We start from the raw sequence: 24,146 nt of genomic DNA, 5'->3' as shown, positions 1-24,146 counted from the left end.
AGAACTAGTTTGATAGAAATGCACTTACTAGAAGCACAAATAAAGTCCTAATTTTGATTGAACAAACCTGGTCCATACATCTGTGGATAACCACTTGCGAGATTTCGCATTCCATTAAAGTGCACGCCAGCTAAGAGATTTTGCATTCCTGGAGAACCTTGGTATCCTGGAAGAAATGAAGACCGGTGAACTTGTTCCTGGGATGCAATTGTGCTTGAGGGGCTAGCTTCATTGGCTTGTGGGAAGTTACATTCGCCTCTACCTCCACCATCAATTTCATCCTCTGACGATGAACCGCTTGTCATTGAGGTGTATCAACACGGGGACTCGATAATCGATCTTTTCCACATCGCTGTTTGTTATGCCCATAACCACCACACTTGCTGCATTTTCTTCCTTGTTTCTTTGTAGTATGTGTTGGCTCTTTTTTTCTTCCCTTTGCCTTTAACAATATTTGGGTCTCTAATAAGGTTGTCATGACGTCCCCGTTCATCTTGCTGCCTATGAACTTCCGAAACAGTAAACATGGCGTCTATCTTTCTCTCCAATTTAACAATTTCTTCGCATACCATCTCATATGTTTCCTTTGAAGAAGAGGCACGAAATGACAGTTTGCTAAACATGTCACTTACATAACCAAATCTTAACTTCGAGTCTGCCTCATTTTTATCACCAGTGAGCCTGCGTGTATCAAGCTTACCAACATCTGCTTTGTCAATAATCCTCCAACGTTTCATGATCAAAGAAGTAGGAATTTTCAAAATTCCCTCTTCTTTCAAAACATTGAAGATGTGACAACATGGTATCCCCTCGTACTCCATCTTTTGGCAAGAACACACAAACTGTGGGCCACCTTCCCCTTGGGAGTACACCACTTCAAAACTTTGTTCTGACCTGTTGTGTTTCCACATGATATATGTCTTGAATCCATCAGATTGCACAGCAGGTTTAACGCATAGTCCACCCACCCTCTTTAACTCTTTCTGGACTAGAAAAAACACATTGTCAGTGTAGATCTTTGATGCATCATCCTCCATCTCGCGAAGTTGTGTTTCCAGTATATGCACAGAGTGCCTACAATTGAAATCAGCATCAGAATACTTGGCTCTCAATCTTCCTTGTGCTCTTACAATGCCTGGAACCACCTCAATCAACTTCAAACCATTCATGAAATCCTTCATGTAGGCATTCATTCCCTCACAACGTTGCGTGCTCCGCATTCGTGCAAAATGCTTTCCTTTACAATAGGCTTCGACCCACTTTTGGCGTTTTCCATACATCATGTCAAACCATTTAGTGTTCTTGGGGGAAAAATCTTGAATCATATCTGACCAAGATCTATCAAACTCTTCTGGTGTGGTCGACTTCCACATAATCTTGTCGAATCTTTTTTTCAAATTCGGATCTTTGACATTCTTATTCACATTTTTCCCTATGTGCCATGAACAAAGTCTATGAGGACATCCAGGAAGCACAATCTCAATAGCCCCACGCATGGAATCATCACTATCAGTAAGAACCGCAATCGGTTTCTTGCCATTCATTGATGATATAAAAGTTTCCAAAGCCCATACATATGTCTCAGTAGTCTCATCAAGGAGAAATGCACACCCAAACACAATACTAGTCAAGTGGTTGCTCGAACCGACAAACAAGAGAAGTGGTTTTCCATAACGGTTGGTCTTATATGTGGAATCGAACAACAAAACATCTCCGAAGTTTTCATAATCAATCAAGGAACGAGTGTCTCTCCAAAACAGGTTGCACAACTTGTTTTCCTCATCTAAACTGAACTTACAATAAAAATTTTCTTCTCCCCCAGATCTCCCATTCAGATAAGAAAGCGCGGCCTCAACATCACCATCTAACATGATTTCACGTCTTGATGCATCAAGCTTGTTATACAAATCTTTGATTCTGAAGCCAACACTTACATATCCCCCAACCTTGTCGACTAAGTACTCAAATGCATGACATGTACGGATTGATGCATTGTGAAATGCTGTCACTTGGGCTACATCAGAATCCTTACAATTTCTAGCAGACCTCATATGATGTGTTAGAGCAGGAAGTACTAAGGGATGGTTGTGATCTGTATAAAACTTTGTCACCACATATTTCTTCTTGTCTCCACAATAATTCACCTTAAATACACATTGGCACCCAACTCTAGTCACTTTTTGTGGCCTTCGAACCCTTTTTGCATTTTTATCAATTTTTCTAAACCCTTGACATGAGCAAAACCATTGGCGACTTGATACTGTCATGTCCTTTTTGCATCTCAGTGTGTCCCTTCTCACACAAAATCCAACAACAAGACCATAATCAAAGTAAAACTTATCTGCAGCTTCTTCTGTCTCAAAACACTGCCCAACAACGTCAATTGTACGCAAATCAGTAAATAATTTCCCATTATACTGTTGTAAAGGTTCACTCACCTCAGACTGTTCACTTTCATTCACAGGAAGAATTGTTTCCATTACAAATCTTATCTACCAATCCTCCTCTTTGAAAAATTCCAAGAAATGCTACAAAACAATAGACAAAACTAGTTGAGGTAAGTGCATCAAGCTAGTTTAGAAATGCAGCTACCAACTCATTGAAAAATCATGGTGCTTCAACCAAATAGACTCAAAACGATGGAAATCACCCTCTCCACAATTTTGTTCATAAACACAGAGAATGAAGATGTCTCCCACCTATAAGCACTCAAAATTATCTTGTTGCATGATGCAAACATCAACAATGGACTGCCTTTGTATATGAAACTATTCATTTATATACGGCCTAACATTCACGGTGTACATGTTATGAAAACACAAGTAATGCAATGAAATATAACAAATTTACCCCAACATCTCCATACAAATATATATTAAAACAAACAGACATGATTGCAAATAAAAGCCAAACCATACTAGAATCGAAGAGCCAAACACAACTAACAACTTGATGAGACTAAACCAATTAGAACCGAAGACCCACTTAACAACCCAACACCCAATTTGAAATGAAATTCAAACCCTAGCTAGATAAAATCACAAATCAGCCATGACGAAAATAGAAATCAATTAAACCCAGAAAGATAGAGACGATATGGTTTACCTGCTGCTTGAGAATCGATTTTCCAGAATATGATGAAGCAAACTTTAGCTGAAACCCATAAAATTGATGGAGGATAGGCTTCTAGTTCTTCGTCGGCCGAGCAATCTCAAACTCTAATATGAAATTAATGTCAATCATCAACCCCTCCCCATTCACGATCGCGTCAATGTGCTTAAGGCTCCCTATAGTTGGGTCGGAAATACTGAAATTGAGAGTGATGAAACTCCAACTCACCAAATACAAAATAAAAAAAAACAAAAAAATAGGGAGAGTGAGAAGACTACCTGCACGTGTGGGGAAATCGGATACATTCGGTGCCCATTCGGTGAGTGTTCTCAATTTTCTTTCACGTGCCTGGCGCGTCAGACACTGTAGCTGTTGTATCTTATACAGAGATGTACAACAGACAAGCCCGTCACACGGACCCTGCTCGAACAACTGATAAATGTGATGGCAATGTGGTGGAAACTTTAGAACAAATTGGCAGACTTCCAGAAATTACAGAAATAACAAAGTAATTTAAATCAAAACATGCTTTCGGTGGTGGAATCTCTATGCAATTAAACAAAACATATGCTTTTAAGCATCAGACATTTATATGATGGAAATATTACTACAAAATTTGCGTAGCCTCGGAAGCTAGCTCCACAAATTCTCCAGATCAAAGTGCATACTTCAAGCTGCACTTTCGGCACGTGATGACGACATGTCTGCAGCACGACTTGAAGTGGGGGCATTTGTAGACACATGAAATTTAATGAAGTAAATTATCTTCGTTAAATGATTAAATCGACCAAGAACCCGACAAAATTGCACACGTGGCCCAAAAGTCAACAAAGTTGGTGCGGATACGAATAAAACTCGTGTCAACACATAAACGGATGATCGTAATTGAAGCTACGTGATTCCGACGTAAATCGGAAAATTGAATGTCATTGATGATTCGAACTGGTAATCGGATATTTGATTAAATTAATAAATTACTTAACAGTTATAATTAAGTCAATTATTTTCCGTTTAATTTAGTTATGAGAATAACTAATTTTAAATTAATCAGAAAATACATATTGATTTAATTATATAATTAAAGAAATTTATTATTTTAGTGTCATTAAAATATTCTACAAAATAGAAACCTTGACACTATAAATACCCCCTTCAATATGAAGAGAAGTGACTGGAGAAGAATAGAGAAAATCGCTTGAGCAAGATCACTCTCGACAAATCCCGAAGTCTCCCAAGTCCACGAAGAATCATCAAGCTGCCAAATCGATCGTTCTTCATCAAATCCAAATCCAAACTCAAGTCCACGAAGAATCGTCAAGCTACCAAATCGCTCGTTCTTCATCAAATCCAAATCTAAACTCAAGTCCACGAAGAATCGCCAAGCTACCAAATCGCTCGTTCTTCATCAAATTCAAATCAAATTCAAACTCTCAAGATCAAGTGCACGTCACCCTTGAGACAAGTCATATACGGAGATAGAATCAGAGGAGTTCACAAACATTGTAACCCCGCGCTTGATATTCAATAAATCACACTTTATTTGTACACGTGTCTGCATTCTTATTTGTTTTCAGATTCGCGTTCTACACTAATATTTTAGGAAGTGAGGGGATTGAGGTGGACAATCTTACTGAAGACGTATTAGATTTGAGATTGCATGATCAAATGGATGAAGAAGAAAGCTTCACTTGAGAGAAGCAGTGGCGTAGCCCGAAATTTTAGTTAACTGGTGCATGATATGATTTTTTTTATGTAATACATATGTATGTATTATTGTCATATAGAGTACAAGTAGGATTTCATATGCATCACATTATTTAGAAATAGAAAACAAAAAATTGAAACTACAACATTTTTTATATAATTTAATTATTTAGTTCTCTTTATATAAAAAAAACTAGTTTAATTAAATTATACTAGTAACTATATTTGGGGTCTTAAACCTTCATTTTTAAAGGTTCTAAAGCTAAAGAAAAGTATATGCAGTTATATATGCACGTATTGTTGTGAAGGGTTACTGGTGCAAAACCAAAAACACGCTAAAGCTAGGTGTCGAACTGGGCACCAGCTATTTATCATGAAAACTCCAAACCACTAAAGCAAATAGACAAATAGAAACGCTTATCAACTATAAATTATATCAAATGTTACTGGTGCACAAGAGCCAGGCTCCAATGTGGCTCCGTCACTGGAGAGAAGCATGGTGTTGATGTAAAGGCTAGGGAGAAGACACATTACGTAGTTTGCAATGTATCTTACATGGTCTCAATCAATTCGTTGTTGCACTTATAAACATGCGCTTAATTCAAACACGTAGCATGATATTGATTGTTTTTAGCAACCTTTATGTTTTTGAGAAGTTTTATGAGCACCATTATGGAGTAACACATATTTTGTTTCAAAATAACAACCAAATGACCCTTATCTACACTAATAAACGAAACCACTTTGTCAGTCAAAATGGTTTCAGGAAACTTCTTATACAATATATTATATTAAATCAATTTTAATATTAGAATAATATTATGATAAATAAATGAATACTAATAAACTAAATAAATACTGATAACTGGATTATTAAATCACAAGTATCGCAGGAAGCTAAGCATCACCACAATTGTTCTTTACTTCTTTTTGCCTACAATTGTATCAAACACTACGGTGAAAGAGCCGAAAAATATAACCAAGAAGACTGTTGGCATAGGCTTATGCCCGCCATAATCAGCACAACTATCAGCGCATTAAGGCTAATAAATAGCCCAGTCTCGCAATACTAAGAGTGAGCCAGCCGCACTAGCTATGCAATGGGCCGCCCCGCGGCCCGAACCGACTACAGACGCCCCCTCACGCGCATCCGAAGAAAGACTCCAGAGAACCACCTTAATTGGACCTTGTCCCACACCGGAAGAGGAGTAAATGATCTACCTCGACTCAACAATAAAAAGTCAAACCTCTGACCTTATAAGGTAAGTACACTACACCCGTTATTGTTACTCTGCATAAGTTACCATCAGCCTAACTTGAGCGTCGGAAAGTTGAAGACCACGCCGCCGTGGTCTCCACTTTGACGACTTGTGCCATTTGTGATAAAAAGGGACAATGAGTACGACGTACTGCATCTGCAAAGAATACAACGCATCACATTAGTATAATTCACTACATTAACACATACAATTATAAGCGTGGGGATAAGGACTATATGTTAGTTTTGCTTGTAGAAGATTAGATCCTTGCCGAGTTACTTCAATAATTTCCCCATTTGATGGAAAATATCTATCAAGCATTATACATAATTGTAGCCCGCAGTAAAAGGCTACAACAATCCAAGCATCAATGTTGAGGAAATATTGACCCGAAGAATTTAGATGATTTGAGTGTGTAATTTTTTCCTAATGCCAAGACCACCTACCATCGTAATTTTTAATAATCTCATTTACTATTATTTGATTGGGCGTGCACCGTTCATAGGTCATGCTCCACGGACTATTAATTTGTGTTTATAAGTGGATGGAATTTTTTGTCAGATAGTAGTGTGAATGTCACACCAGAGTTCAATATGTTTTCGATCGGGATTAGCCATCTATCCTCCCTATCTAAATCACTGATTGATTTTCAATTACCTAACCGGCTGGAGCAGTGATGAACAACTCCGGTTCCTGACAAATATGTATAATTGTGCACAGATCAACCGAAACAAGAGGAAATTATGGCAGATGCGTATCTGGATGGATGCAGATAGGAGGATCCTCTAGATAACATGATGTTAGAGTAATTTCAGCCTTGGGTTGTAACATTTGACTGTTGATAGATGCAGGGTTTTGTCGATGAAATGATATTACTATCAATATACTAGAATTTTACCCGCGCGTTGCTGCGGTTCATTTCTAGATTGACTAATGATGAATCAACTACCCAAGGAACTTAGGAATACGGAGCATGATCAAACAAAACACGCAAAGGTTTAAACAAAAGCATTATTCGCTTAGTTATATAAAATGACATGATAATGTATTCAGATATTTACAAAAATGTGGATCATCTTATAGCTTTTTCATCAAAGTAGAGCAATTGTTTCCACCGACAACTACAATCTCTCTATACGTGCACAAAGTGAGTTGGTTCCTCGACTCAAAGAGGAGATTTGCTAGGAATATAGCTAAGCTAAAGCATTTCAGAAGTAGCTCAATCAAATCTTGTCATGTTCCACATTGTTCTAAAATAAAAGCACCTAGTGACAGCAACCTTCATTCTAATCAAGCTCTTACCCCTGCATCAATAAATTTTAGCAGTTACTCTAACATCTTATAAAAAAGAAACTACATTATCAAAACACTTGACCATTTTCCGTTCTCTCTAAGGCTCAGAAACATGTGAAATTAAACACATGAGTGTTCCAAGTTTTCAAAAGCAGAACCTGTGTCCTAAGAAAATCAACGATGCCAATACCCCAATTAAGAATGAAAGTTGGAAATAAACATAAATTTTGTCTCCAGTATTTTCAATAGGTTAACAGCACATTTTACAACTAATAAAATAATTATGGAATTCAATAATGAACTTAAAGTAGCTAAATGCTGGTTTGTGATGTTTTTACAATATTTCAAAAAGTTCAGAAGCTCAATATTCATGCTTGGTGTTCAACTATAGACTTTCCTAAAACCTTTGGGGTAGTCTCCTAATTGTAGTGGAATTTTCAGGGAACACAAAATGTTTAACATTCCCATTGAGTAAATGAAACATATAATAAAGATAAGTAAACATGTTAATATCCAAATCTATTAAATCTACCACTCATTTTATATGCATGATGAATCAAAGAAAAAAGCTTGAAAATATAAAATACATACTTTCAACTGTGCCCAGAATTCCACTGAATTTCAAATTCGTCGTTGTAATCACCATCTTGGTTCCACCTAGGATTAAAGGATCGAAATTCATATGTGCAACGACAGTTTCTGATGCCAGCTTGATATAGGGAAATAACTATAACTATACCTACAATAAAAACAACTGGAGGTGCTCATCACAACAGAAATAAAAAAATCTCAGTAATGTTCATGTACAAAACCGACTTATCTCAATGACCCATAATTCATATCATAGAGTTTTAAAAAGATTTTACCTTGACGATTGAGATTTTGAGATGAGGTGCCCAGTGCGTTGCAGCGGGTTTCATGACCGGTATGATAATTTGATCCTTTCTGCTTAATATGTATCAACTATAAAGTTGCAGTTTTCAGTGACGTTTTTTAAATCAATATATGCAAAGTATATGTGGGCAATATGTTTAATTACTACCAATATATACAAAATATAGGGATGATATGTTCATCTATTATCAATGAAGACTATCCTAATATAATCCAGTACAAACCAAAACCATTCCCTCCCATTCTCCTTACTGTACAGTTGCTAGGCTCCACCTTACTCACTCAATCACAGACTTTTCCTCCAGTAGATAGGATCATTGGCTCCCTCAAAACTGGATTTCACCATGAAAAGATGTTCAGTGTAGAATCCGAAAGAAATGATAAACAAACATATGTCATTCCATTTCAACATCAGATAATGTGAAAAAAGGCTCATTTTCAAAATATAGATCATTGGTCAATTATAATGTGCTTTATAATTACGATAATATTGAAGTATTTATCAATGTCTTCTAACTTTTCCTACTTCAAACACTTTTTATATATTAATCTTTGATATCCTTAACAGCCAAAAGCATCTGAATGTAATGAACTTCTAAAGAATAGTGTTGTTTCTATCCAGAAAATAAATTGCTAAGATCTCTGTCCACATATTGAAAAAAAAACGTTTTACCTTGCATAGCTTTCATTTAATCATGCTATTTTCAACAACCAAATTCCAAAAATAATGAGCTGATGCAAATTAAGTAGCTAAAGAATTAAACAAATAATCATTAACAAAATTGTTTTCCCATTCTTGTTACAACTCTAATTTTCATATCCTAGAGGTAAGCATTCTAATTAAGATCAATTACAAAAAGTTTCAGGTTTCTCTTCAATTTGGATGTTAAATTTATTATACACTGACCACCAACTTTATAACAACCCATTTTTCACAACTTCTTTTAAAAAAGGGAAGTAATGAACTTCAAACACTTTATATATTAACATTTGCTATCCCTAACAGCCAAAAGCATCTGAATGTAATGAACTTCTTTGGTATTCTCAAATAATCAACTACACTCACTCGCTGTCGTGCATCAGTGAGATTTGGTATTGTTGGTCTGCTTGAATTTGGGGTAGTTGATCGACTTTTTCTTAAGAGTTGTCAGCCTACTTGCAAGAGATCCAGACCGTAAAAGTGAGAACTGATGAGGTGAATCTGTTGCTTATCTGCCGATAGCAAACACATCATAAGCAGATTGTCACATAGGAAATTCATTATAAAGGCATCAATGTCATAATTTCCAAGATGGGAACTCACCTAATTCTTTCTTGGGTATGCTAGATGTAAATGAAAAAACTGCAGGTCTTTGAGGTTGCGGAGATGAGGATCGCCTTCTACTCCACATGACATGACTATATTTATAATGATCATCATCATAAACACACGACACACTAAAAGATTCTACATTAACCTTTACCTGACTGTAGTCGGTGGTGTTTCTCTGATTGTAGCACGAACACCTTTGCAAATTCCAATCAGAATTCCATAAGAAAAACTAAAATTATGTTAAACTCTTGCCTTACTCATATGCAATTTTCCAATAAAACATAAGAGAACGTAAAGCAGATTACTATTCTAAACCAAAAATGCCTCTCATCTTCATCGTCTAAATTGCATCCTTCGTATTAAGATATAGTTTTGTTGGATCCTCCCATGGTCCGACCATAAACAACATAGACTATTAGGTGACGGATACCTTGTAGCAACATGACCAAAAAATTTATTAAATTTAATTAACTTGCAGCCGTCTTTCCTCTGTTTCGACGGATTAGCAATCACCAAATCACTGTTTTCACCAACTCTATGGTGATCTGCTTCTGGTTTTGCCCAAGAAGGAATGACTGTATTTGATAGTACACCCTGACATTACCTTGAAGACAAAAAAGTGTCGTAATCAGTTTAAGGTGCACTGGAATCTAAGTATGGCTATAGCATGTATATTTAAATATGTACCTTTCAGATCCTGCACCTCAATGTACCGCTTTTAATTCCCAACCAGAAGTACATGGTACTTATCAGCTGCATCTGCTAATGATCCTCTGAGCTTCAATCCTATTGAAGTTACAAAAGCATACTCTTAGTGAAAAGATGACAACCCTCAAATGAACAAACAGAATACATGAAGTTGTAATAGCAGAAGATGTAGATAGCTTTGTTTTGAATTAGCTTTGCAATTAGAATATGGTCATATATCATTAGCTTTATTGATTTATCATGATCACTCAACCATGAACCCGCCTCAGTTAATTCAACACTCAGCCAAATGATCACTCACCTATCGCCAAATGGTGATGTATCATTTGTCTCTATTTCAACCATATATGTTCTCTCATCTTGTCTTTCCAATTCACTGTATCTTCCTCTTTTTCATCACTCTGAATTTTGAACAAAAAGTTCTTCAACATCAGATTCCAATCAGAATACGGAAAGGATCAAACCCAGAAATTAGAAAGACTGATCAGAACCTACATCATCGAAACCCCAAGTCAGTTATATATAATGACATGATTCAAAGCACACAAACACAATCACCAAGGAGAACAGAAGGGAGATAAAGAAGAAAGATTCGTAGATAAAGCAACCCAATATTTGTTTATCAGGTTTCCAATTTAGCAGTTCGTCTCCTTTGACCGACATTTCTATCGATGGCGAGCCAAGAAAAAACCCAAAATCTTAAGAGCCAATCCAAAGTGCCTTTCCTCTTTCCTTCCTCTCCTCTGCACCTTATTTCCTCCTATTGGCAAAACCCAGATCAAAACCGTCCTCAATCTCCCTGATGACTTTCTTCATTTCTTTCATCCCCACGCACTCGTAGTACTGCCCAGGCATCGTGAAGAAGAAGGTTGAAGCCTCAAATCGCTTCCGCTACCAGGGTTCTGCCCCGCAAGCAAAAGCTTCTTAGAGAGAGGATTAGTATGAGGGAAATAAATCTCTGAGGAAGAAACCAAGATTTCTATGGAAGTTTCGGGATGGCGAGCGAAGCAGTGAGGGTGGGAGCAGAGGAAAAAAAATGACGCGTGGCGAGCATCACTGTCATTTACTATACCTAGTTGAATGGCATGAACGCAATTAAGAAAAGATACATGGCACATCCGTAATTTCCGTGCGAGCTGGGAACAGTGCTTAGCTACAGGGCACCGACCAACTCAAAAATAGTATATAGTAAATTGGGATGTTAAATTCATAACATATATATCAAAAACATGAATGGCAAAAAAAGAAGAAGAAAAAAGCCGGAACTCATTATCAATTTTCTTAAAAACCAAAATCAAACCAAATGGCCCTTACTTTAGATGAGTAATCATGATTATTTTGGTGTGACCGTGTGACCAATAGTCTAATATCACGTACTTGAGGCCCTCTCATCTATTGGTTATTAATTCCCAGCCGTCCGATCTGCATCAGACGTCCAGTAACAATCTCAAGTGAAAGCTGAATGAATAAGTAGATCAAAAGCACGACCTGCGATCAAAAGGAGGTTTCTCCATGTTGGAAAATCCCAACATCCATTAAACGAGAGAGATGAATAACGTAGGCGAAGACCCAAATCAAAACCCTAAACCTAATCAGACCAGAGGCTCAACAAAGGGAAGGTCCTGCAAGGGTTGCCTCTATTACTCTTCTGTTCAGAAATCCAAATCCAAGTACCCAACTTGCGTTGGCTTCTATAAAACTCTCAATCAAGGTCTCTCTCTCTCTCTCTCTCAACATCTCAAAAGTTGATCCATTTTTCTCAAGATGGTTGAGATTTCTCTGTGTTATGATTTTCTGCTTCTCAAAATGATTAAATGCATTATCTGAATTGATCTGCAACTTGAATGCAACTAAATGAACTAATGTATGAAAGATGTAATCTTTTTATTGATGCCTGTTGCCTTTACTACTAGCACATTTACTAGGCTCATATGATGCTCAAGTGTTTTCAATAGAGATATAAATCTCTAATCTTTGCGGACTATAGTCTTTGAGGTGCGTAGTTATCAACTTATGAAAGTAGTGATTTTTTATATGCGTTTTGGTGCTGAGTGAGGGTTCATTTGTTTTGTTAGACATTTGTAAGACATGTGCTTATTTGTGTTTATGGCCAGTCCCCAGCTATATTGTGGGAGAGACGGAGTTGGAAGCTTCAAAAGCCGATCGTAGCCTTACGGATTTTAAGTATGGGTGCGTGGGTTACTCGGTGTTCTTAGACAGGAAAGATTCAAGTGATCCACATAATAAACAGGTGGAACTGCCATTTTGTGTTGGTCTTGAGGTGGTATATCTTGACTCTACCTTTTTCTTGTTTTCATGATTTATGAGGTTCTTATGTAGTACTATTTAAATTGCATTTATATATGTGAATGCCGTTTGAAATGTATGTGGTTGAATAAATCTCATATACATAACGCGTTAAAACGGCCGGAAAAGACCCATGATAGGGATTTATACGCGAGAGGTCCCTAACGGGGGTTCCGGGCCGCGGAAATGCCCTTGTCGTGGATCCTGCCTTGCGCGCAATTTGTTTGACCTCTCTCCTTACTGTTCTTGAGTGTGCATCTTTATTCCAATACCTTTCTAGCTTTGGAAACAAAATGCAAATTTAATTTTTTTCAAGAACTTGCAACAGTTCCCATGAAGGAAGATGGGGTGGGACTGTTCTACTAGTTTAGAGCACTTTGCCCTCTTGCTAAATGGGGGCTTCTAGCTTTAGTTCTACTTTGTTGGCAAGAACCAGTGTTAGGAGCAGAAATGTGTAGTCCCAATCAGACCTGACAAATCTATTGGTACAATACCTTCCTCCCCTCACTAAATGAGATGTTTTAGTAGGTATCAGTTTGTAGGAGCAGAATTGTCTAAAGCTTTTAAAGTTAGCATTCAATGTTGTGTAGTATCATGCTACTCCAATTTAAGTGTGTAAATATGTTTTGGTTCTCATTACTTCAACTGATTCTGCTCGTGTTAGGTATTATATGATAAAAGACCGGCAGGTCAGGCTCATCCTCCTACTCCTGCTCATAACAGTGAAGGTATGTGTAGTTTTTCTTTCTTTATCTTTGAATATATCTGTAAGTTCTTGATGTTGATCAGGCTTTGATGCTAAGTTTATCATATTTTTATATATCCATGTTACAAAATTGGAGTGCATGATTGTTCATCGTTAAAGTTCTCTCTCTTTCTCGTATTTATGAGACGTGGCTAAACTTAGATGTAATTGTCAAATATAACTAGGCTGAGTAGCTAGCTGAATCCAATTGTTTAGCCTTTCCTAAAAGTGAACTGGATGCCAAACATTATTTACACTAGCATATGCAAGTGCACATGTACTTCAATCTCTGAAAGGAGTTTACTTATACTTCCTTAACTACTATTATAGGTGAAGTTGGTTAGAGTTCTAAAAGTTGTATTTAGGTGATTCCATCTGCAATATGATTCTTCGGACATCCTATGACGGCATCTCTATTTAACAGCCGACTGAGTTCTCCCACTATTCCTGATGTTGATGTATTTTTCACCTTTTGGTGTATGAATATTCCTCGTCAATGATTTGCTTTTCATTCGGCTACCAAAGTGCTTGGTAGCTTAAAAGCTATTAGGTCAGCCCTGCTATTTGACAATGGTTAGCCCCTTCCCCAATCAGTTTAGGCTTTTAGGATAGTGGTAAGCCAATAAAATGTTATCCTGATATTAGAGCAATTACCAGATGTTGTATGCGTCTCAAGTATATATTACCTATTTGAACAAAAAAAAAAAACGCATGTAAGAATTGCCAGTTACCCTCAAATTATCTGTGTATAGTCCCTCGACATATATATCCGCGTGAGGTATTGACCAGTATTCCTATGTCAAGTGGGACTGTTATTTAAGCCTCTTGAACAGTATTCCTATTGCCTCTTGACCTGAAAACTTCCTATTTATATACTGGTGACAAACTTGGTATCAGCGATAGGGGAGTGTAGGAATGGTGGTGCATAAACACTTACAGTTTCTGAATCCTAATTGTTGGAATGTGATTGAATCAATTTTATTTGGAAGAAGTGAACCGGAAGTCTTTGAAGGAAAAGGATGAGAGGATGCTTAAAATCATTAAAGTTCTTTGCTGTACTTAATGCTACAAGGGAATTTCACTGTTAATTGGGGGCTTCAGTCAATTTGTGACCGCGGCTTTGGTTTTCTTTGTATTTTCAATTTACAGAAGTCACTTCCACGCTTGATGGCGTGGTTGTTTGATTAGAATTGGCATGGTGTGGCTTTCTGGCTGTTCTTCTACTGCTAGTAATCTTTCATTCTGATTAATGATGATTCACTTATTGATAATAAAGAATGATAAACACGGGTCCATTGTGAAAGTTTGGGGCTTCAAGAGGGTTGAGAGAGGGAGATCCATTGCTTATTTATATTGTTATCGATTGTATGGATAGAATAGTGGACAGAGCCAGAAAGAGGCGTTTAATAGAAGGTTTGAGTGTGTGGATGGGGACTGGGGAGAGAAGAAGTCAATATGCAGATGCTTTCCAGAACTTGGCTGCTCTCTCAGAAGTACTCAGTTTTTGTTTTGTTTTTTTGTTTGTTCTATTCTGTGTTTTTTGTTTGTTTGTTTTCTTTCTCCTGCAATGAAACTAATACGGAGATATGTATGATAACTTCCATTAACACATAAATTATGGGAGCTTCATCTACTTTTCTCTCTTGATGTTCCCACCTCTCATTCAATCTGCATGTTTTCAGATTTCCACAGAAAATATATTCTATAATAGTTTCAATCTCTAGATCTACCCTCTAAAGGAAAGGGATTTCTTTCTTTCTCTAACAAAAAAAAAAAAGGGTTCATGAACTATTATGGTACCTAGAAAGGATGTAGAATGTTGGATTAAATTGAATATCAGTATCGACATATCAATATTTGTATTATAACTCATGATAACTTGAGTCTGTAAAGGTCATGCACATCATTCTTCAACATTTTCCTCGCTGATTCTAGATTTGGATCATACTATGTGAAGTAGTTTCAGCCAATCTGGACTGGGTGTGTTTATCAAATACTCAGATGTAAGATTGTTTATAGGCAGAGTACTTCGGACCTTAAGATTGAAATGGGATTAATAGGTTGAAATGGGATCAATAGGTAGAAATTCTTTTCTATAGAGAAACTTTTCAAAGTATGGGCAGTAACTAGGTCCACTTTTCTTGCTGGATTTCTTGCTTGAGGTACTCAAATCTGTTAGTGTGCCTAGTATGTAGAGTTTCGGTAGAAGAATTTTTGTCCATAATAAAAGGTAGCAGAAACTAGAAAACCCAGAAGAAACCCTTTTGTGTAATTTGAAAGATCTTAGAGAGATTTGAGTATTAGTTTGGGTGTTTGGTCTGGACAAAATTTTGGCTGTTCTGGCCGTCGGTGAGTAGGGATATAAATGAGGGGTCGGGCACTAGTCTTTGGCCAAGTAAAATAGCTTAAATGGTTAAAACCAAATGTTACACAGATGGGGAAAGTATTATGAAATAAAGATGGAATGGTTTACGATTTGGGGAGTGCAAATTTCACTCCCCAAAATATTTGATGGATAATTCCATTCTTACACATTTTATCCCTCACTCTATGGTACAGGTGAGTGCCATAGATTAATGACCTGTGATATGGTGCAAAGGAGAAGGCCTATTTGTTTTCTCCTCACTGGTGTGTCAAGCTGGAGCTGAGATTGGGATCACCGTGTTTTTTAATTGTTTTCTTCTTTAAATTGCTCAACTGCTTTAGCTCTTGGAATAGTCTGTTCCCAGAAACTGTGTAGATGGTCTTACCAGCTGTGGGAGAGCAATACAAGCGTCGTGCTGCTACGCGAAGCAGTGGAGTACTGCACCCTAGATGGCGAGAGTATGGCTCTTGAGCAGAAAACAATGCACAATTTGGTGAAAAGAAGAAACGATTGGTGTTGGGAAGATGTAGTGATGTACTTTGATGACCATCTTCTGGGAAACCTGGCGGAAACAAAAGCATTTATGAGAGTTTGAGGGACTAGCTCCTTATGAACATCCATTTTTTTATTCAGATTTGATGGATTCGTTGTTTGCTGTTATTTTCTCAAGTTGGAGCGCTATGGTAGCTTCCTTTTTTTTTTTAAATGATTTTTTAATAGTTCTTTGTTGCTTTTGGTTGCACTTTCCTAGTTGCAGTCTCTGTTTTTTGCAAGTCTTATCCAATGCTGTGTTTCTCTTTTTACTGTTAACACATTTTATCCCCTGCTCAGAAAATTATAAAGTATATTTTTTATAACATTCATATCAATATTGTTCATTAAGCTGTCTTTCTCTTCAGACAATGTTCGGCCTATTCCTCAACCTCGAAGCTACAGACCACATTCAATAGGAGATGAGTACCTGACCAGGTAAAGATGAAATCTTTTTTGGTTTAAGAAAAAAGTCACCAGTAGATGTTTGAAGATTGCTTTTGCTGGCATTTCCAGATTTTTAACTTGTGTTTATTGCCCGAGACTTAAGATTTTAAGTATTAAAATATGCAGGTTTAAGAGGAATGCCGGCCTAGTAGCATCAGGTGTTGCTAGGAATTTGAATAGAGTAGGCAACCATATAAAACAGAGTGTGGATAACATCTTATTTGGAAGGTCCAAGTAACATTTCTGATTCAGGAGTAATACACATTTCTACTCAAATATGCGAAATCTAGTACCTGAATTAGCAGTACCCCAGTTCTGTAATTAAATTGATGTGTATCTCTTTCTTGTATCAATAACTTTATCATCAAGCAAAGCTTTTTGCTTTTTGTCAACCTGTTGTAGCAGTACACAGTCAAATAAATGTGATGAAGTTGAAATCATAGTCGGCATTGTGGCATGATCGATGGTTCTGGCACGATCCATAGAGAAAAGCATGGGTAGTCAGAAAAGCATTACCAGTGAGAAGAGAAAAGCTCAACTGAAATGATCGCCTAAAGCTGTTAACCTAGTAAGTAGTAGAGCAATGCAGGGCCCTAAACGGATTCTCTGAATTTGGGTTCTGCGAGCAAGGTCAAGCCACCAGAAAATAAATAACAGAGGTGAGAAGCGGCTGGCCGTGTGTTGTCGGCATTTTTGCAGCGGCATGGTGTCCATCCCAGGAAACGAGACTCTTTTACAGTGGCAGGTCAGGGGCCCTTCTGATGGTTCCAGGCGCTATTGTGGCTTAAGTTGGTGGTCAGGTCTGGAACAGAGGGATTGGAGATTTCAGCTTCATCTTTATTTATTAATTAAGAAAATTGAAAATAAAACAGAGCTCATGCATATACGCGTACGTGCTACCAGCAGGTAATCTGTAATAGTATATATGATCGAAGTCTGGTTGATGTATATTCGTTTTAACCAAATAAAACAGGGTTGTTGGATGGGAAATCAACTTGTAGCTAGCTCCTGCTGCAACTGAAACACTTCCGATTGCTTTCACAGACTAGTGAAAACCAAACATAAGTATTTAAATGAACCTCTTAACATTACAACTTGAAATAGTTAAAACACATCATAATATTAGGAAACAAATTTGTCGTCCACTCCTATCATATACACCACCTTAAATACATGCCAAGTGTCTTTTATAATACTGAAGTTATAAATTTGTTGAGAAATATTGCACTTGGCATTTATTTAGTGTGATGAACATAATAAGGGTGGGCGACAAATTTAATTCCATAATATTACATCCTGAAATTACAACACATTAATAAGAAATTAAATATAACAAACAGTCTGTAACCCACGAAGAAGACATATATGGCTTTAAATATATCGCTCTCTGGCCTATTTGAGTCCGCCTGAGTTCGAACTTTTTGCAGCAGGCTTCTTGACAACCCCGGGTTTTACACTATTGGACCCTATGTAGCTTTCGATATAGACTTTGCCCTATGGACCAGACTTCCACATATATGTATTCATGAACAAAAATATATGAATTCTAGGCTTCGTATTCTCATGGCTTCTGATAACTCAATTTTAATCACTAACATATATATAGGTAGCCAGGGCCGGCTCTGAGGGAGGGCAGCCAGTGCTACCGCACTGGGCCAGGGCCCAAAATTCCAATTTTTTTTTTCTGTTTGTCTATTTTTTCATGTGTGGTCTGGAGCTTTTTCTTTCCCTTCGGTTACTATCTCATTATCTCCTCTCCTATCAAGTCCAGTGGATTCGGCTTTACTCCAAACTCAGTATCTCCTATCTCAGTATCTCATCTTCGGTTTCTTTGTTTTGTTTGATTTCGATCTATAATTGGGTTTACAATGGATTAAATGATGCAGGAACACGCAACTGAGAACGTCTACATCAAGGTTCCCCAATTTCCGAAGGGGAAATTACATTCATTCTTTTACGAATTCTTATGATGCCTGGATCCGAATGATGACGGTTTTTCTTTATTCGATCTGTCTTGGATTGGTATTAAATTAGTGTTTTTTGACTTTTGTGTTTGTGTCTGAAGAAAATGGAGAGGGAGAGGCTGGAGAAGCTGAAGCAAAAGGCTGCTAAAGAAAGAGCTGAGAATGAGAAAGTAATTGCTGATAAGGTACGAATCGTAACATTGATATCACTTTATGATGAAATTGAAGAAATTTGGTGAGTTTTTTGTGTTTGTTTGGTGCAGGTGAGACTTCCAATTTAACACCGATGGCATTGTACAATGGGCAATCACCCTATTCCTCCCCTTCTCCCTATGATATCTTGTCTGCTCCTTTTGATATGTATAGACAACTTTATGAGAGGTTACAAGGTCAGAATTACAGTACTATGTTTGATGTTTTGTAGTGATAAGTAATGTTCAATGTTGATCATCAACCCATTTATGTACAAGGTTATGATAGCTTGTTGCTGTGTTACCTTGTCAAGTCCTATATGCTCCTTCTAGTATTACTCTACAAAGTTATGATAGCTTACTCTTAAAATGGCATCATTTCTGTCTACATATATGTAAGCCTGATTGCTATGATTATTTTTCTACAGGTGTCTACATTTCTCCTTTTCAAACCCCATCTGCCTCTCCTATCACTCATGTTCAACTTTATAAGAGTTTTTGAGGTTAGACTTGAAAGTGTTTCTTTAAATGCTTTGTTTGTGATCTATGGTGGTCTATGTTACCTTGAAGGTTAGACTTGCTGTTTTTACTTATCTATTTATTTTTCAGTACGAAATTAAAAGATGTAATAGAAGAGGATGATATTAGGAGCTGGAAAAAATTGCCAATGGCAAAGTTCGAGGCCACAGTTTGGTATGTTTTGGGTGAAGAAAATGTTAGCAAGGCTGACCGCCGATTGGTGATTATCTCTCTCTCATTCTTACTCTTCTGCATAATACTGCCTTACTTCATTAATCTGCAGTCTGCACTCAGTGATTTTAACTGATCCTGCTCTGCGTGTTAGTTGTTAAACAAAGTCCTACAAGATAATACAAGATGCTAAATTTTGCTACTTTTTTTTTTGGTAAAAGAAGAGAAATTTTTCCTCGTAAATCTTCACTATTATCCTTGCATAAGTTCATAAAATGATAAAATGATTTTGGACCACTCTGATCAGAACTTTTCGCTCATCAGGTTCTATACTTCTTAAATAGAGCAGACTTTACTGAATTATTCCTAGGATTATAAATGTGTTGCACTGTTTTGAAGGTCTTCAGATTTTAAAGAGAAATGTTAACCCATAACTGTTAGTATTGTAGGTGATATCGTTGTTTAAATCTCAATCAGTGTTTGTGATATGAGTAATACCTATGGCTTTACTAATGGCGTTTGTTGGTTTCAAGTGGCATCTTACCCATTAAAAGTAATCAGGAAACCAACTTTTTGGATATGATTTCCAATGCTTTGATTACATTATGTTCAAGGCTAAAGCTCCTACGGCTTTGTGTATAATTAACCATCTGCAATTATTTTCTGGAAATCATGTTTACTGTTTTTCTTGTCAAACATGAGGCACTTTAAACATATTCTATGAAAGTAAGCAATTTCCACTGGATTCTATGCACTTATTCTTGTTTTGGTTGATATGGCAATTTCTCAATTGAAAACCAGATTTGAACAAATGGAACTTTTTGAATCTATGTTTGGCCTCTTATTTGATGCATCACGGTTGATTGTATTGGATGATGAAGGAATGAAAAATTGTTGTCTAAACCTTGGAAATGCTTTGAAACATGGTGAGGATTGTGATATTGATGCTAAGGTTTTACTTTCAGAATTACAAATATTCAGGCGTGGGGATGAGCCTCCTAACATTGCACTTGGCTATGTTCCAAACCCCGAAAAAAAAATTTGTGTGTAAGGCCCATTTTTTTCTTTGCATTGGGCCTCAAATCCCTCAGGGCCGGCCCTGTAGGTAGCTAGCTTACATTAAGAAGTAATATAGGTAGCATGAAGAATTTTGAAAATATATGTTTGTTAATCTGTATGAAGATATTTTTGCTACAAAAGAAAGTATGAAGAAATTTCAGTTAATTTTGACGAAGAGCTTGCAAGTATTATCAGAACTTATAACAAGTCCGAACTTCACACAACGAAACCCTAAACGAACCTCTATTCTTTTTTAGAATAATCAAACTCTTATTAGTATTTAGTAGAGCCAGATAACAAGTAAAATAGAAACAGCAAACAACACGTACTACTCCCCAAGCAATCATATATCTCGTCACTTGTAATAAACTTCAAAGCGGGCAGTTCAACCTTAGTTCGGCACAGCAACAAGCTGAACAGCTCTGGTGCAGTCAATCCAAACACACCGTTCATGTCAAGCTCACTAACCTTCATTCCATTCGGCAAGTCCCACTTAAAACAGTGAAGCAGATGAACCACAGCCATCTCCAACCCATAAAGCCCGAGGGCCATCCCGGGGCACGACCTCCGGCCGGAGCCGAATGGGATGAACTCGAAGTCACTCCCTTTAAAATCTGGAGAGCGATCTTCCAGAAACCTTGAGGGTTTGAACTTTTCAGGCTCGTCCCATGCAGAGGGGTCACGCCCTATCGCCCACGCGTTAATGTAGACTTGTGACCCAGCAGGGAATGAGTATCCGGCCACGACGCCATCCTAGGCGGCTTCGTGGAGGAGGAGAGGGATTGGTGGGTGGAGACGGAGGGTTTCCTTGACTGCACATTTGAGGTAGGTTAGGTTTTCCAGGTCGGTTTCTTGAACTCTACGGTTCAACCCTACGACATCGACGAGCTCTTGTTCAACCTTTTTGAGATATTCTGGACACTTCATTAGCTCAGCCAGGGTCCATTCGATCACTGATGCAACAGTCTCAGTTCCACCAAACATTACATCCTGCATTTTCATTTTTCCGGAGAGAGAAAATTTTTTGTTAGAAGTTTAGAACTAGAAAATCTAGAATCAAGTTAAGAGTACAATTCATTATGAGCTAAAGCCTGGAAAACGTTTCAAAATGAACTGTGTCATATATATATGGACGTCCGGATGGGTTTTTCGTCTGGATTTCCTTCGTTTCTCCACGATCCGGATTCGGACGCTAGTGATACTGTTTCTTCTCGTCGGAGTGACCCCACATCTCCTAAATGCTGCTGCGATAAAGAAGAAGACGAAAACGATTGGGATTGGAGGTCCACCATGATCAATGGTGAAATTCTTAGTGAAGTTGTTGCAGAGGTTGAACCTCGATCTCTTTAACCTTCTTCTTCATCGCAGCAGCATTTAGGATGTAACGACCCTAAAATTTCGAGCATAAAAACTCAAAATTTCAAAGTTGTGAAACACCAAAACAATCTCAATGAATCGAAATCATTTTAAATGCCACAACGGATCATTACTGAGTTCACAATACAACTCAGACAAACCAATTATTACAAACCAAATTTATAATCCAACATTACATAAAAATGGAAATGTAATAATCCTCACAATCTCTCACAAAACCCACAATAAAAACCTCACCACAAGCAGGATAATGAACAACTTCGAGTCTTCAGAGTCGTCCCTCAATTTCCACTAATCAACACCTGCGGAATTATCCCCTACACCATTGAATTGGTGCATCGGGATTGTAAACACAAATCCGGTAAGCTTTACAGCTCGTATGAGTAAAATAAAAATGTAACTCACATATCAATATATACGAAAATCCACCAATCAACAAATATAAATACACTCATGAGTCATTGGACGGCCCATCTAGTTGTCCAATAATATCTGAAAATATAAGTGTTCATGAGAAATCAGTCAACCCATCTGTTTACCCAATTACATTTATAATACGGGTACTCATGAGACCCAGGTACTTATCTGTTACCCCTCATGCAGTACACCGCCGAGTATTGGGCAACCCATCTGTCACCCAAAAATCCCAAAAATATGGGTACTCATAAGTTGGTAACCCATCTGTTACCTCTCATGCAGTAAACTAGCAGACAGACTAGAGCTCTAACTGTATCTTAACTTTCGTCCGGCCAAATGCTAGGTTCTGACATGCCAACACGTCTAAAGACTGGTCCGAAGACAATAACACGTCCGAAGACATAAACACATCCGAAGACAACAACACGTCCGAAGACAACAACACTTCCGAAGACAACAACACGTCTGAAGACAACAACACGTCCGAAGACAACAACACGTCCGAAGACATTAACAGATCCGAAGACAAAAACATTTTAACAAACTCCATGTTAAAACCACATACAATAATCATCGCATTATATTGTACAAATTGAATCAACATGCTCAATACATAAATCTCATTACCAAAATAACTTATTCGCAACGAAATCATGACAATATATAATATAGCAAACTATATATATGTACCTATTTACCATTTATACAATACACATTCCACTATATCATATACTTGTCATATTTCATCATTTAAAATTTAGCATAATTCCGAATCTCCGCAAGGGTAGATTCGCAAATGTGAGATTTTACTCACCTTTTTTCATGCGTGCAACTTCCACGACACTGAAAGTAATTTCCTCACTCATTTCGTCAGTCACCTAATAGCATGTTAAATGCTTAGAAAATGATACGTAAAATATCAGGTGACGATTTCAGTACAGCTAAATGATGTTCATAAAACATTGTTCACAGAACACTGTTCATGTTTTACTAATCACTGTTCCAATGTACTGTTTTTACTAAAATATTGTTCACATGTTACCGATTTTACCATGCACTGTTCACATGTACTGTTTTTACCGAAACACTGTTCAGAGTACTGTTTACTTAACCACTGGTAACATTTAATGTCATAAAACACTGTTCATAGGACTATTCATGCGGCGTCACTGTTCACCGACCGTCACCAATGATCACCAAATTTCACCACCACAATCTAAATGACATTCCTAACAACTTCCTAGTTCACCACAAAGTCTAATTCTGAGCATAAACACTTCAATTTAACAAGAACTGAAAAGCCCCAATTTAAAAACCTAGAATTTCTTTTCTTTGATTCTCCTAGCACACAACGATTGGGGTTAAATCTTTTGGAGGGTTTATATGATGGAAGGAGACCTTCAAAATGAAACAAGAATCATACCGATTGGTTTCCGGAGGAGGGAGATCCGACGAGTTGAAGTTCGGCGAAATATGCTTTTAAACGGCGGCGAGATGGCAGGTGGCGCTACCACCAATCGACAAGGGATGCAGCAACCTTTCAAACGTGATCGGTGCGCCGCTTTATGGTGGCCAGACGGCGGAGATCCGGCGGCCCAAAGTCGGCTGCTCGGGAGAAAAAATTTCTGGATTTTTTTCGGGGTGAACAGTACATATGCGAATTTCTGATTTTTCTCCCCTTTTTCTCTTTAATTCCCCTATTTATACTATTTTCCAAATATCTTTTGATGCGTAACTTCTTGATATGAACTCCGATTTAGGCGTGCCATATG

The 24,146-nt window shown here is 37.5% G+C and overlaps 3 protein-coding genes and 1 long non-coding RNA gene across 4 annotated transcripts; 2 read left to right on the top strand and 2 right to left on the bottom strand.

Moving 5' to 3' along the window:
• Positions 1-359: 359 nt before the first annotated feature.
• Positions 360-2,480, bottom strand: LOC126783912 (protein FAR1-RELATED SEQUENCE 5-like). The gene has a single exon (XM_050509447.1). It carries the CDS (start codon positions 2,478-2,480, stop codon positions 360-362), a length of 2,121 nt encoding a protein of 706 aa, XP_050365404.1.
• A 9,310-nt stretch (positions 2,481-11,790) lies between these two features.
• LOC126782508 (uncharacterized) lies at positions 11,791-17,116 on the top strand. Its single transcript, XM_050507765.1, has 5 exons — positions 11,791-11,992; positions 12,396-12,562; positions 13,253-13,316; positions 16,598-16,667; positions 16,803-17,116. Exons 1-5 carry the CDS (start codon positions 11,830-11,832, stop codon positions 16,912-16,914), a joined length of 576 nt encoding a protein of 191 aa, XP_050363722.1. The 5' UTR covers positions 11,791-11,829; the 3' UTR covers positions 16,915-17,116.
• Positions 17,117-18,481: 1,365 nt separating this feature from the next.
• LOC126784740 (uncharacterized) lies at positions 18,482-19,330 on the top strand. The gene is made up of 3 exons (XR_007670979.1): positions 18,482-18,825; positions 18,904-19,029; positions 19,260-19,330. It is a non-coding gene; the product is annotated as an uncharacterized LOC126784740 (long non-coding RNA).
• A 1,523-nt stretch (positions 19,331-20,853) lies between these two features.
• Positions 20,854-21,582, bottom strand: LOC126783911 (cytochrome P450 84A1-like). The gene is made up of 2 exons (XM_050509446.1): positions 21,378-21,582; positions 20,854-21,266 (listed from the first exon to the last, which is right to left on the bottom strand). Exons 1-2 carry the CDS (start codon positions 21,580-21,582, stop codon positions 20,854-20,856), a joined length of 618 nt encoding a protein of 205 aa, XP_050365403.1.
• Between the last annotated feature and the right edge of the window lie 2,564 nt (positions 21,583-24,146).

Source organism: Argentina anserina, chromosome 2, assembly GCF_933775445.1.
Source record: "Argentina anserina chromosome 2, drPotAnse1.1, whole genome shotgun sequence".
NCBI classification, from domain to species: Eukaryota; Viridiplantae; Streptophyta; class Magnoliopsida; order Rosales; family Rosaceae; genus Argentina; species Argentina anserina.
The sequence above is the reverse complement of the archived record's forward strand: the minus strand, read 5'-3'. Positions and strand labels throughout refer to the sequence as shown.

What these genes read in the sequence shown, in the direction of transcription:
- LOC126783912 (XM_050509447.1), bottom strand. Translation starts at nt 2,480, where the DNA reads ATGGAAACAATTCTTCCTGTGAATGAAAGTGAACAGTCTGAGGTGAGT.
- LOC126782508 (XM_050507765.1), top strand. Translation starts at nt 11,830, where the DNA reads ATGAATAACGTAGGCGAAGACCCAAATCAAAACCCTAAACCTAATCAG. An exon ending in CTATAAAACTCTCAATCAAG is followed by an intron (nt 11,993 to 12,395) that starts GTCTCTCTCTCT and finishes GTTTATGGCCAG; the next exon opens with TCCCCAGCTATATTGTGGGA. An exon ending in CATTTTGTGTTGGTCTTGAG is followed by an intron (nt 12,563 to 13,252) that starts GTGGTATATCTT and finishes TGCTCGTGTTAG; the next exon opens with GTATTATATGATAAAAGACC.
- LOC126783911 (XM_050509446.1), bottom strand. Translation starts at nt 21,582, where the DNA reads ATGAAAATGCAGGATGTAATGTTTGGTGGAACTGAGACTGTTGCATCA. An exon ending in TGCAGTCAAGGAAACCCTCC is followed by an intron (nt 21,267 to 21,377) that starts GTCTCCACCCAC and finishes CGTGGGCGATAG; the next exon opens with GGCGTGACCCCTCTGCATGG.